A 13584-nucleotide genomic window follows, 5' to 3' on the forward strand; every position below is an offset into this window, starting at 1 on the left:
GCGTGGATCACGTGATACAAACTGTATATACGAACGTAACGCTCGGACCACATCTTCACTACTTCCACCTTCTCATCATCATTGTTTCGCATAATTGAGAAATCACAAACCATACTTTCCTTTATACCATCCTTCATCTCCTCCATCGATATAGAGCACCTCCTTGATTCATCAATCTCGATTCAGAACGGGTACTGTCGATATGAGCTTCTTACACATTGTCATCGTCGGAGCGATCATCGCCGCTATAGGAGCTGTAGCTTGGTTTGTCATGCCAAAGGGAAACAATCAAACGTAAGTCAAGGTTTTAACAAAGATGTCTCCAATAGATCCAAGAGGCGTGCTGACATTCCATCCGTACGATGTAGACTACTGAGAACAGCGGTTCTTCTTACACTTACCAGCTGCTACCTGATGTAAGCTGCTTGATCCCTTCAGACGCCCATCCGAGATCGACCCCACTGACGTTATTGAATAGGTGGGCAATCACATATCTTGCTCAATTACATCCTCTGATCAGTATGTCCATCTTTTCATTCATATCCCAAGTGCTATACGTTGAAATGGCCTTACCTCAAGCTAACAAGCTAATGTCTTAAATGGTAGAACCTCGACGATCCGATTTAAGAGCAGAATACTAGATTTCCATTCCTTTTCACAAAATACATGCATGTTGTACAAACCTTTCAGCTCTAAATCTCCGTACTCGTGACCCCCGCCAACTCAATCGCCACAGAACCATACATGCTCCACACACTTTTTTTTTACGACTTGTCGGTATATCGTATGCGCTCATCTTCTTTCTGATATGGATATATGAGCAGGAGGAGGATTGATAATAGGGGTCTCTTCCCTTCCTTTACCCACCTCACCACCATCTGGTGGGGATACTCCGACCACCGGTCCATCTGCTTCGGGAAGGAAACCACGATCAGCTGGACACTGTTGAAAGGTCTCTTTTAGAAAAGTATAGATCGGCGCAGAAGCTGCTATTACAAGGATGCAGATGAGGCAAATCGGTAAGATTGGAAGTACTAAATCCAACCCGATTCAGCATATAAACCTAACAAACTAAACTCCTCCCACTGTTCATCACTCAAGATGAACGCACTTACACCAGGTCAATAGACCAAATCTAAATTCCAGCCCAACTTTTTGTGCTTCATCTTGTCTCCACACCGCATAAGCGTCAAAAACGACCTTCCATTGAATCATCGCCCCAAGTGATAGACCCAATGCAGCGAATATCAACCCAAAAAATGCTACATGTGGCCTTCCTCTTTCGATCGATGTTTTTCTTTCGTGGCTATTACTGTTACTGCTGACTAGATTATCAGTGGATTCTGAGAAACTGTATGGGCTTTTCGCCCAATTTTGAACATCCTCTCTAATTCCTCTACGTTGAGAATGAAGGGAGATAAAGGGGTAGGATATCTGCCACTGTACCAGACCTGCTACCAGTATAACGAAAGCCAGGAGCGAGAGGATTCCCGATACTAATAATAGTATAGGCACGGAAGGAGATAGTGGCAATGACAGCAGGGTGGAACGCAGTATTTCCGGAATTAACGAAGCCTCTGTCAAATGCATCAGCCACCATAATTGACAGAGAGTAAAGATCGTAGCTCACGATCAACAGCTTGGGAAGATGAAGTACAATTGATCACTTCACTCGCATTCGTTTTGGAACATATCTCTGACCATCAGAGAGAAATAAGCGGAATGGCAGATTCGGATGAGAACGTTCTGCTCACGTAAGGCTCCTACGAATATACTAGGTCCATCAACCCCTTTCCAACTAGTGGTATTCACACCTTCCACAATATCCGCAATGCCCTCTACCACTCTTCGGCTCTCATCATGTTCATCCCTCCTCTTTCCAGGTGGAATGGTAGTGGCTCCATTCGTAGTGATATTCAAGGAATTTCCGAAGTTTAGTCTTTCATACCCGACTGGCGAGATAGAAAAGAAATTCAGTGACTGAGATTTGATACTTGGCAATAGAAGCGGTAGTAAAGTGAGTGCCAGAGCTATAGATAGGAAAATGGGAAGAAGGCATGTAGATACAATGACAAGTCTATGAGTGGTCCTCCTCGAAATGCTATCACTTGGATGGATAGAAGCAGAATTGAGATGCACTTCAGTGGAAGAAGAAGGTATCAGGGGTATACGAGATAATCTTGTGATACGCATCTTGCTCGCTTTCACCTGGATTCGAGCTTGAGGTAGCTATAGACTGTGTGACGATGTTCCACTTGCTGAATCCACCCAAAACCTATTGTCCCGAGACTGTGGATCTTGAAGTCCTCAGGCGATCCAAGATCTCTGAGTTGTACCGCATTGCTGTATACAATACGACGAGTCCGTCGGGATCCTTTGTGGGATCTGATAGAGTCACTAATCCCCTTAAAGGGTGATGTCCCTTTGTGGAAAAATGGATTATGATTATGTTAAAAAATGAAACGCATTGGAGACCTTTGTTGAACAATATCCCACCAAAAACCTGTTGGTCGATCAGGATTTGGGGATATGTACAAGATTCTCACTGTTGACGATAGCCATACCATATCGTACGCAAGGAGCACATAGATCAGGCATGTAGGTTGGTTGAAGATACATAGGTCACCAGCATGTGTTTTTAGCACTCTCATCAAATAGCTACATCGATGAGGGGCAACATCATTCATGCACTTTTTAAGATCGCAGCATCGTGTTCCCCCGATACAGTGAGGTTGGTCGGTATAATCTATTCGACTGGGCTCATCGCTTTAGACCTCAGATGTCATTCAAAGAAAGGACCCTCGACGTGAGAACTCAACATGTCTAGGTATAGCTTCATTGTGTGTGTATGCATATCTTTGTATTTCTGTGGCGAATCCCTTCTATCAAGCGAGTACAGAGAGTATTTGCCTTGTATTCATAAGAACAAAGTATGCCTAGAATGAGGGGTCGTAAGAAGCGCACTCTTATATCTGAGGAACGAAGTTAACGAAGATTTTCATCAACAAGCATAGTCAGTACATAAGAGCTATATGAAGCAGGTAGCTATCTGATCTGCATTCGAGTAGCACTTGTGCCACTTTCGTCCGGATGACAAAGATGTAACGGATATAATTATGGTGACGTAATGACGTCATCTGCCACATCGTACATTTGGGTGTACACCCCCAAAACACGGACGAGACGGAATGCCAACTGTTCCTTTCTTTTCTTTGTTTGCTATATTAACCTTCATACACCTCACCTAGATATCACACAAGAGACCAAACACACATAATCGAAATGGCATCCGCTGGTACTCAATCTCCTTCTTCTGAGAAACCTGACCCTTTGGTCCCAGGTGGTGGAAAACAAATGACTCAAGCTGACCAACGACCTGGTGAGTTGATACATCCGTCAAACAATCTAGAATCCCGAGTTCGCGCAGTGTCTCGAGAGAACTCGATACAGCCGTCAATGAGAAGCATATACTCCAGCGTGTGATACTGATGAATTCGATGGATCTAACGTAGCCGCCGGTAGCGATGTTGGCCCTGCCCCTGGAGACGAATCTACTGGTGGTGCATCAGCCTCAGCATTGAAAGTAAGTTTATCGTTACATCTGCTCACTATAGCCTATCATTACTGTCATACCTCGCCATGAGAGTTGGTTTGCCACTACTATGTGCGCCTTCTTTGCTCTCTTACCTCATTCTCTCATGACATACCTCCCTTTGTCCTTTTCAAGGTCTTTTTAACGTCATCTTCATCTTCCATTTCACATCTCGAATCATAGTATTTTGATGTCTTAAAGAAACAGCCGCTGACCCTTCGTGACAGGTCGCACAAGAGTCTGCCTCAAACCTTGAACCCGAAAACAGAAAGGAGACTGAGACTGCTTAGGTCAGAACGAAGAAAACCTGGAATATGGAATAAAGAATGAACAGTATGAAGTCATCACATGCATATAAATGAAAATCACCATCACGATCATAAGCAGTCCTTCACATAACTTATATACATCTCCTCTCTCGCTGCAGCTACACTTGTCAGTCTCGTCAAAGTGTTGTGATTTCGGTTTTAGAGTGATTATGAGATGGTTCACGGTGATTGGTTCATAATTACGGTCCGGTAGTAACCGGCGTCACCCAAACTCGACATCTTCATGAATTGTCTGGTTTCTTGTAACAGACTGCGATCAATCCTACATCTAAAGCAATTCATCGCTCAGATATAATATCGGTGTTCTGTTCATTATTGTAGCAAATTTCACTAGTGTAAAATACAGGAAGAAGAGTAAAAAGCATGACCGCTCAGAAAGGTGTTCACGGTGAAGAAGTCGCTAAACACAATAGCAGGGAAAAGGTGAGGTTTTCAACACAGTCAATTAGTAGTTATACGAGCGCTGACATGATTGATAGGGAGTATGGATTGTGGTACATGGTGCGTGAAATGATGGCTTCTCTATAAGAAAAATCTAAGATCTCAGAATCTCGTAGGAAAGGTATATGATGTGACTGATTTCCTGGATGTAAGCTGTCCTTATAATCCCAATCTTTCTGGAACAATCAGCTAATTCAATTGTGATCATCTATCGTAGGAGCACCCTGGTGAGCTAGGAGTTTGTTTTTGCACGTAGATGAACGACCGCTTACATACTGCATAGGTGGCGCTGAGATCATCTTGTGAGTTTTGGTAAATTTGAACAGAACCTCTTTTAACAAAACGTAGACGGTATGCCGGTATGGATGCGACCGAAGAATACGAGGTGAGCAAGATGTCACCTTTTCGATTACTCCTGCCGATGCTGATTGTGTAAGGATCTGTAGCCTATCCATCCTCCTGATGCTATAATCGATAATCTCGGTATGTGCCTTTTACATCTAAATTTCCAACCTCGCCTTCACTGAAGATGCAAGACTGACATTCAGATGAATTTGTTGTTTAGATCCATCAAAGCACCTGGGTCCACTTATACCATCAACACTTCCTCCAGCACCTGTATCAGCATCTGCGCCACCTCCAACATCCGTAGCGATACCACAAAAAACAAATTCACCTCTCGCAGGTGGAGAAGAGGAATATGTCAAGCCGCCAATAGATGAGATATTGAGTTTACACGATTTCGAAGCTGTTGCTAGGAGAACAATGGCAAAGAGAGGTTGGAATTATTACAGCTCGTACGTTCCATCATTGCACTGTATGTTCCGACAATGTCAGATCTAAGAGAATACGTACTAATGACAGTCATCTGCAGTGGTGACGATGACGAGATCACCATGGTCAGTACCCATTTCATAGATATGATACACACCCTCGCCTGCTAACGCTTCTGCCATAGCGGGAGAACCACAATGCCTATCACAGGTAAGTCCTAGTAGAGTCATACTATTCATTCACTGTGTGAGCTAATTACGACTCTGCAGAGTATGGTTCCGACCTCGAATTCTGCGTAATGTCGGTTCAGTAGATTTCTCTTCAAGTATATTAGGTCACAAAACCTCCATGCCAGTATATATCACTGCGACGGCATTGGGTAAGTCAGGATAATTTCTTTTTCAGTGGTCTCTATGAAGATTAAGAGTTTGCGTTTGCTAATATATCTGTGAACATAGGTAAACTTGGGCATCCCGAAGGAGAAGTCACCTTGACAAGAGCTGCTGGAAAACACAATATCATCCAAATGGTAACTCTACTCCCGCTCCGTCGTTCAAGTTTAACCCCAGCTGATATAATCATTAGATCCCCACTCTCGCTTCATGCTCTTTTGACGAGATGGTAGATGCAGCTATACCGAATCAAATCCAATTCCTACAACTGTGAGTCACACATAATCCTATATCGAGCTCTTATTACCTATCGATGGGATTTCATGTTTGTCGACTGATCTATGGGTTTCAGCTACGTAAACTCTGATCGATCGCGTACTAAGAAAATCATCAAACATGCTGCCGAAAGAGGTGTTAAAGCGTTATTCATTACTGTCGATGCCCCTCAGCTAGGTAGGAGAGAAAAGGTGAGCGAAATTGTTCATCTGTATCTTTCCCCAATAAAGAAGGTGTCGACTAACCCTTACCAATACGCTAGGATATGCGAACCAAATTCGAAGGTAACGCATCATCTCAACAAACTCAAGGAGGAGATAACTTCAAACGTGATCAAGGAGCCGCAAGAGCCATTTCATCATTCATTGATCCTACACTCAACTGGAAAGATTTAGCGGAATTGAAAGAAGCCGCTGGAGAGATGAAAATCGTACTGAAAGGTGTCCAGTCTTGGGAGGATGCTGTCATGGCTGCAGAAGCTGGGTGCGATGGAGTAGTATTGAGTAATCATGGGTATGTGGCGACTTAATTACTCATGCTCCAATCGTTAATCTGTTTTTGAGCAATGTGCAATAATGCTAATTCCATTTGTTTATTCGATCGTTTTAGCGGTCGTCAACTAGATTTCGCTCCTTCACCGTTAACCATCTTACCTCAAGTGGTTACCATTCTAAAGTCAAGAGGTTTTATGACCCCTAAAGCACCATTCGAAGTATTCATCGATGGTGGAGTAAGAAGAGCCACAGATGTGTTAAAAGCTATCGCACTAGGAGCTACGGCGGTCGGAATTGGTAGACCTATGATCTACGCTATGAGTACTTATGGTGAACAGGGTGTATCGAGGGCTTTCGAGATTCTCAAGGTCAGTTGTGCGGAAAATTTGCCAATTCTCAATCATGTCCTTTCAGGGGATTGACTACATGGCAACGAATATGACACATCATTATGAAAATCAATGGCTGATACTCATCTGCCAATGTAGGACGAATTCGAAATGAATATGCGTTTGATCGGAGCGCCGACATTATCAGATGTGGTGCCCAATATGGTTGATGTCAGCGCTTTGAATAGCGCAAGTAGCGGAATAACAATGTATGAAGAAAATTGTGAGTAGGAGAGACAACTTCCTCAGTAGCATCTTGCTGATCCCCTTTTTTTTTCGCAGATGAGAGGATGTTACCTGTTGGAGTCAAGGCTAAATTATAAGGTTTTGTATATCCGGAAAGTGTCGGATTGATTTTGCAAAAGAATGTATTTTCGGTTGAAAATCAATTGTCTTTACATGAAGGATAGTTATACAGTAAATATCGGAAACGGGAATGCATGTAGCGTAGATTGTACACATCACCAAGGAAAACATCTATGATACAATCTAGGCATACACAACCGTCCTAAGTGTACATCTGTACCTTGCAAGTATCTGTTTTCTGATGACCATACCGCTTGTCTCCTCCCATCCCCATAACACGATAATGTACGAGTGATAAGCTACATGAATTTCTCAAGACATAGTTGACCTCATGCAATTCTCTATTTTCGGCAGGCCAGTGACGAAATATGACATATTTGTCTTTCACACTATTACATATCGAACAGCTCCTCGAGCTGTTTTATATGATTAAGACTATATCATGAAAATCTAAAGTCAGCATAATGTCCCTGCGACAACACTGATCCTGCGACTTACAGTAGGGAGCGATTGGTATTCAGTGATTTGAATCCGTCGTATATACTCTGAGCTTCAATTTTACATCTTGTAGCTTCTATATTTACATATCAGACACAAAAGATTATCAATATATATTCCTTCGATATTTTCAGCATGTGGAATGTATCGGTGAATTACTCACCGTCTAATCTTCCCAGACCTTTGAAAACTTGATATCCCTCAAGCAACTTTTTAACCACACCAAATGATGGAGTTAATGCATATGGACCACTTAATCCATCATTATCCCTTGTCGAACGTATTTTGGAGTCAAGACTCTCAGCATCCTGGTTCACATTCGTACTTGGGGAATTCGTATTCGATTCAGGCGAAGGAGAAGTTGGAAGTGAAGATTGTGCTTGAGAATATGATATAATTGACTTGATTATAGAAGAACATTCAAAAGCTATATTTAACCCTATAGGTCTATCGATTTCAGATTGGATTGGGTGTAAATGCATTCGAGATGCTTTAAGACATAATCCCTAAACATGAATACCATGATCAGCAATAATATTCCCCTATATCTATCCCCGTTTGCTCTATCACTCCTGATTGATGCTGTATAATCGAGCCCTACCTCGATAACCTGAGGGACCGGAAGACAGCACTCACTATGATAGGAATATCAGGTTCTATCCAACTTGGGTCATGTAGAAATTGAAATTTCCAGTCTTCAGGCATATTATTTTCCAACCAGTACGAAGTGTCCATTATCTCTTTATAAGCAGCTGGATAATGTTCTCTGGGTACAGAAGCGGTTGAATGTGATCCAAGTTGAGCAAGAAATCGATAAGAGGAAGAAATCCCTGCAGGCGATTGTGCAGCAAGTTTCGTGGCTCGATAGTTTAAGTGCTCGGAGACGAGTAAGTAGGCACTATTAGATGAAAAATATTTCAGTTCTTTATTGCCCTTTGAAGACCGATCCGAGCTATCAGAAGCAGACAGGGTTGTGGACCATCTTTGAGCACTCACTAGAGAGATCTGAGGGGAGTAGCCTTCTCCTGATATGGAAGGTTGTATAAATCTCTCAAAGTGATATCCGGCTGACTCATCATGATTTCAAGCTATAAAAAGAAGGAATAATACAGAATTAGAATGTTGCTCGTTCTGGTGGACGAAAGCTCGGAAAGAAACTCACATTATGATAATCTTCCTTTGGTCTGGGTAAGGGCGTGGTAATAGACTCATCTTCAATAGCAGACGGCCAATGATGAGTGAGACTTCCACCTCTTTCATTACCCCATGTCGACCAGCTGATTGACCCAGCTATAATCAGCTCCCATGAAACAAGAACAGGCTGTTCCACCTGGAAGTTAGTACTTACAAGGAATGAATACGTTCTCCAAGTTCCTGCTGATTCTGAGGTGGGCTCAGTAATGTATTTGTTTTGACCGGTTTCGCTTGATGTTGCTGGACCGAGTAGACAGAAGAAGGAATTTGATGTAGTCCACACGCCATACATAATCTACAGTTGAAATTGAGCCCAGTGTTTGCGGAACAAACGGATCAAGGGCAGATTGACTTACGATACGGATTTGTTGGAGTACAGGTATCCTTCTAATGGCCTCGATTGTGCGAAAAGCCATTTTGACAAGGTCTTGGAAGCCTTGATAGCATCCAGTAATCTGTCTTGCTTCCGAATGGCTTCATCGAGCTTGGAGATCGTCATCTGGAATAACGGTTCAGCCAGCCTTCGAATCGAGGGGACATAAGAGCTCGAAGAAGCGACGGTGTACTAAATATGGAAAGACCTTAGTCAAGCAGTTTTTACGAGAGATTTAAGGGGGCTAGCCGACAGCTTACCATCGAGAACTGTAAACATGGATGTGGACTTTGACCTTCAGGTAAAGACAAGCGAGTAATGAATTCTTCTTTGCTGAGAAATTCGGACCCACATTCCGTTATATGACGATGGGGACTGAAGAACAGATCCAGCCTTGATTTTTGGGATCAGCTCGGGTTTGAAACGATGGTTGCCGCAGATCATTATACTCACAGATAACCTCTAGCAGCTTCACAAAGTTCCCTTTCGCCAATGATTTGAGCGTTCAGATCTGCTGCCTTCTTTAGCCGGGTCACGCTCTCCACTACTTCCAGAGCTGTAGGGAATTGAGAACCAGCAGCCTGATTCATCTCCGTTCCACCCTGACTTATTGTGCTATCAATCTGTTGATCTGATGTCAGAGAACGAGGTTCAGGTCGAGGAGTGTGACATCTGGCGCTAATATCTAAAGTATTCGTCTCGTCTGATGTCGAGAAGGTGAGATTGCTAAGCTCTGGTATCGAAGGCGAGACGTTGGCGTGCTGCGGTGAGATATAGGATGCAACGAGTTCCTGTGATTGAGATCTAGAGGATGCTGCGGAAGTACTTGCAGTCGAGATAATAGAATTATCATATATACCTTCATTGGATGATGATCCCGAGAAAAGGAAGGAATCGGAAGTCGCACCACCTAAGAAAGGCCAGAATAGCTGATTGTGGCTTTGAGCGTAGTGGGGGATGTTTGAGCTTTCAGAACCATAGTGATCTATTTGTGAGGTAGTGCCTAATATGTTAGGCCAGGAAAAGAGTGAAGGAAGTATATCGTTGATGTCGACCAGCGGCTCGGTATCCACATTGAGTATGTGCGCGACAGAAGTCGGACTGGCTGGTAATTCAGCAGGCTGCCTTACCTGCGTGGAAACTGGGTCCATCATGTCATACCCTGAAAAAGACGGCATGCCATTATCTTGTCCAAGGGCTTGAGCGGAAGAAAATGAAAGATTTTTGGTGGGAGAGTCGAAGCCACTTAGTCCGAGAGAAGTTCTTCGGGCTAAGGCTTCTCGGAAGTCCGCTTCGTCCATTTCAGCTGACAGATTGAACTGATTAGCTCTACTGGTCATCTGAAATATTCTACAGCTACTGTAGATGGTGGACATACCCAACTTTCTTTCTAACTGCTCCACTCGAGAAGCTGGACGAGCGGCATCGTACACACATCGGTCTTTCCGTTTTGCACATTGATCACACATCGGCTTCTGAGCGGAACATTTCTACGTAACGTCCACTACACTCAGCTTCTCTTGGTCCGATATTGACAAGGCAAGACCTGAAGATACTCACAAGCTTTTTGGCTCGACACATTAGGCAAGCATCTCCTCGACGTAGAGGTTGTACGATAGCTATCAAAACCTTATGTCAGATACTTCGCTACCGAGATTTCGAGGCAATTTTTGCCACACATGACTTTCAAGTGAACAAGCTCACCTTTACTTTTCCCATTTTTATGATGGGCATCTCTTTTGCTCCTATTAGAGCAATCGATATCATTCGTACCATGACTGCGTGATGCACTTATGGGACTCATGTCGATAGAATTTGAAGATGATTTACGATGTTTGACTGAAAGTGGCGGTTTGAAGGTTTCCCTTCGTTTTCTCGCGCGTGCTTGTGCTATGTTTCCAAAGACAGGTGAGAGCGGACAGCGAATGGATACAAGGGGACGTGAAGGGAATAAGACAATGATATTAGATTATTTGTGGTATGAGGTTGGTCAAGGACGTGTTGTGTGGTCGAGATGAATTTGGGTGAATTCCGTATTGATCGGAAGTGGAGATATACCCACGCAATGCGATACATGCGAGAGCAGTACGATTATTGGTCAGATTGTGGTAAAGAAAAGATGATCAGATGGAAGAGAAGGACCAGTGCAATTGGAATAGCACGGGGATGATGTGAAAGAGAGGTGATTTGACAAACAAAGTATTAGCTTTTGAATCATAAATCCAGATCTTCACAAAAGCACGACCTTTATATGTGATACGGGATACTCACCCATTTTATGCTGTGCTATATGGGGGCACAATATTCCCAAAAGCTGTTATGATCAAAACGAGATATATGACGAAGAGGGGATGTATACTGGAGGAGATCAAAAAGCGGTGATGGTGACGATGAGGGTCTTTTGTCGAATAGAAGGCATCGATTTCTGAGCGTTATATCAAGATCCAGCGGTGAGAAGCAAAGATTTTGACGATCCAAAGGACCCCTCGCTTGGATTATTTGTTCTTGTAGTTTATTGTACGATGTTGAGTCGCTTTTGAGTACCTCGCTTAGAAATTTGGGAGATCTTGAGTACCGACAGATCCATTCACTGGTTTCACATTCCTTTCGATACACACAGCACACCCCTCCGAAAAGAGAACCAATAACACTGATGCGATACTGATGCGATATATTCGGAATTGAACCAATAGATGGAAGGAGTGACGGTCTTGTAGCTCCTTGTACTTGTTTCTATAACCCAACGACCGTTTGACACACTTATGCAGGTATCTCGAGGCAGCACTTGCTCAGATCAGAGATCAGCGAGCAGATGGAAACAGATTCTCTTGTTGATAGGTAAGTTGATGGTGCCTTTTTTGACTCGTATCCCAGCGCACTCTTACCAGTGCGGTGTTTGATATTCCGTGCTATAAGTCGAAAGAATGATGAAGGATGATATACCGGTGTGAACATGCGGTGTTTGTCTAATCTCAATTAGATTTTCTATAGATCTTGGTTTTAAGCTTAAAGCCTGTTTGAATCTCCTTTATCTTCTGCTTCTTCTTTCACTATCTCTTTGGTTTTCGTATTTGCTAAGCGAGTTTTTGCTGATCAATCATCCCTTGTTAAATTTCCCAAATGCCAAGATTCAAGAAGACTTTATCGGGATATTTAAAAAAACGTGATCGGGACCGGCTCCGAACGATATTAAAGAGATGATCAATGATGAAACGCTGTAATTGAGTCGTGAACAGAGCTAATTAGTGACCCCCTTTTCTGTCCTCACCAAACGAAAAGTTAAAAATGTGGAAGGAAGAAGCTTTACAATGTAAATTGGTACGAGTAATTTATGTGAAGAAAATTCGTTGCATGTGCTTTTCAAAGTGAAACGAGTCAAAATATAATCTATCACCGAGCATATTATCAAGTGAAATGAGTGATAAAAGATAATAAAAATACGTCCGAAACAGTGAATAAAGTGAATCGAGGCACTAATTATTCACAGGTATGTACCTTCCTAGCTCAGGATGCATGTATAAATATCTCTTTTTCCCTCACTCCCCTTCCCTTCCCCTGCTTGTTTGAAAAGAACGAATGGAGTTCTGTTAGAGATCTCCTATTCATCCCTCTTTTGATCTTCCCTATAAGGGGCTGTGTTTTACAGGTCATTATTAAGTCTGTATTAAGTCTTTTAGGCCTTTTAGGCTACTTTCAAGCGATGCGATCGGAGTTGAGGGCTTTATAACTAGAGGTTAGTAATCGGACATCACTGTTTCACTCCGTTTAGGTCCCAACATTCAGGAAAAGCGATGAACAGTAGTGCTATGAAAAGCGATGCAGTAACAAAGTAGCGCCAATTCAGTGCAGTCCGAATTCCAGGTCCAAAGTGCCTGTTCGTTTCACTATCAAGATCTAAAAGTATGGCCAATGTGGTACGATGATTGGTATTCTATCAATAACTCGTATAACACATATGTAGAGATTCTGATGATGTACGTACTACAGACGCGACACATGCTACACGAGATCTTTTCATACACACTTTGCACAGATTAATTTGGAGATAAACATATTACCTTCCTTACCTTGCGAATGAGATCTGAGATGTTTTGGGATTCCACATGCTTTTCGCTAAGCGAGACTCGATAGCCTGTATGAACTTTTACAATCAGTCCACGCTTATGTTATAGACAAGATGGATCTCATCTGGATTTTCTGTGAACGAATACATGTGCGTGAGTTTCGGAAGCTATTTATCGTATGAGCGACTGGATGGATGCCGAAAAGACTTTGTCAGCTTTTAAGGTTACTTTGCTTGGAACAACCCATTCGATCATTTCCCATTTCCTGAGCAGGAATACGGTCGGGAACACCTATCGAAGTTACCGATCACCACAAAAGAGTTTACCCGGTCCTCGTCCCCCGAAGGTCCTCCGAAGATACCAGAATAGATCAATTAAAGGATACCAGCGTTGGGGGCTAACAATTGAAAACCAATATCTTTTTCCCTTCTCGGCAATGCCCAACACTTGTTGTCCTGATTA

The 13584-nt window shown here is 42.8% G+C and overlaps 5 protein-coding genes across 5 annotated transcripts; 3 read left to right on the forward strand and 2 right to left on the reverse strand.

Annotated features, from left to right (window-relative positions):
• Nucleotides 1-202: 202 nt before the first annotated feature.
• Nucleotides 203-641, forward strand: IL334_003555 (V-type proton ATPase subunit E; the record flags this gene model as incomplete). The annotated part of the gene is made up of 4 exons (XM_062935285.1): nucleotides 203-294; nucleotides 369-416; nucleotides 479-519; nucleotides 607-641. 4 exons carry the CDS (start codon nucleotides 203-205, stop codon nucleotides 639-641), a joined length of 216 nt encoding a protein of 71 aa, XP_062791336.1.
• Nucleotides 642-792: 151 nt separating this feature from the next.
• Nucleotides 793-2193, reverse strand: IL334_003556 (uncharacterized protein; the record flags this gene model as incomplete). The annotated part of the gene is made up of 4 exons (XM_062935286.1): nucleotides 793-1034; nucleotides 1116-1577; nucleotides 1631-1696; nucleotides 1755-2193. 4 exons carry the CDS (start codon nucleotides 2191-2193, stop codon nucleotides 793-795), a joined length of 1209 nt encoding a protein of 402 aa, XP_062791337.1.
• A 1089-nt stretch (nucleotides 2194-3282) lies between these two features.
• IL334_003557 (uncharacterized protein) lies at nucleotides 3283-3882 on the forward strand (the record flags this gene model as incomplete). Its single annotated transcript, XM_062935287.1, has 3 exons — nucleotides 3283-3379; nucleotides 3513-3583; nucleotides 3820-3882. 3 exons carry the CDS (start codon nucleotides 3283-3285, stop codon nucleotides 3880-3882), a joined length of 231 nt encoding a protein of 76 aa, XP_062791338.1.
• Nucleotides 3883-4284: 402 nt separating this feature from the next.
• On the forward strand, nucleotides 4285-7010 carry IL334_003558 (uncharacterized protein; the record flags this gene model as incomplete). Its single annotated transcript, XM_062935288.1, has 18 exons — nucleotides 4285-4344; nucleotides 4401-4422; nucleotides 4479-4510; nucleotides 4580-4589; nucleotides 4646-4664; nucleotides 4711-4747; nucleotides 4809-4845; nucleotides 4928-5159; nucleotides 5237-5261; nucleotides 5321-5346; nucleotides 5406-5515; nucleotides 5595-5665; nucleotides 5722-5798; nucleotides 5881-5995; nucleotides 6067-6317; nucleotides 6414-6666; nucleotides 6787-6910; nucleotides 6970-7010. 18 exons carry the CDS (start codon nucleotides 4285-4287, stop codon nucleotides 7008-7010), a joined length of 1542 nt encoding a protein of 513 aa, XP_062791339.1.
• A 375-nt stretch (nucleotides 7011-7385) lies between these two features.
• On the reverse strand, nucleotides 7386-10862 carry IL334_003559 (uncharacterized protein; the record flags this gene model as incomplete). Its single annotated transcript, XM_062935289.1, has 13 exons — nucleotides 7386-7428; nucleotides 7492-7567; nucleotides 7655-7997; nucleotides 8128-8389; nucleotides 8488-8579; nucleotides 8654-8768; nucleotides 8840-8980; nucleotides 9042-9250; nucleotides 9319-9451; nucleotides 9512-10364; nucleotides 10437-10548; nucleotides 10619-10677; nucleotides 10763-10862. The coding sequence occupies 13 exons, from the start codon at nucleotides 10860-10862 to the stop codon at nucleotides 7386-7388; spliced, it is 2538 nt and encodes an 845-aa protein (XP_062791340.1).
• Nucleotides 10863-13584: the final 2722 nt, after the last annotated feature.

Source organism: Kwoniella shivajii, chromosome 4, assembly GCF_035658355.1.
Source record: "Kwoniella shivajii chromosome 4, complete sequence".
Classification (NCBI taxonomy): Eukaryota; Fungi; Basidiomycota; class Tremellomycetes; order Tremellales; family Cryptococcaceae; genus Kwoniella; species Kwoniella shivajii.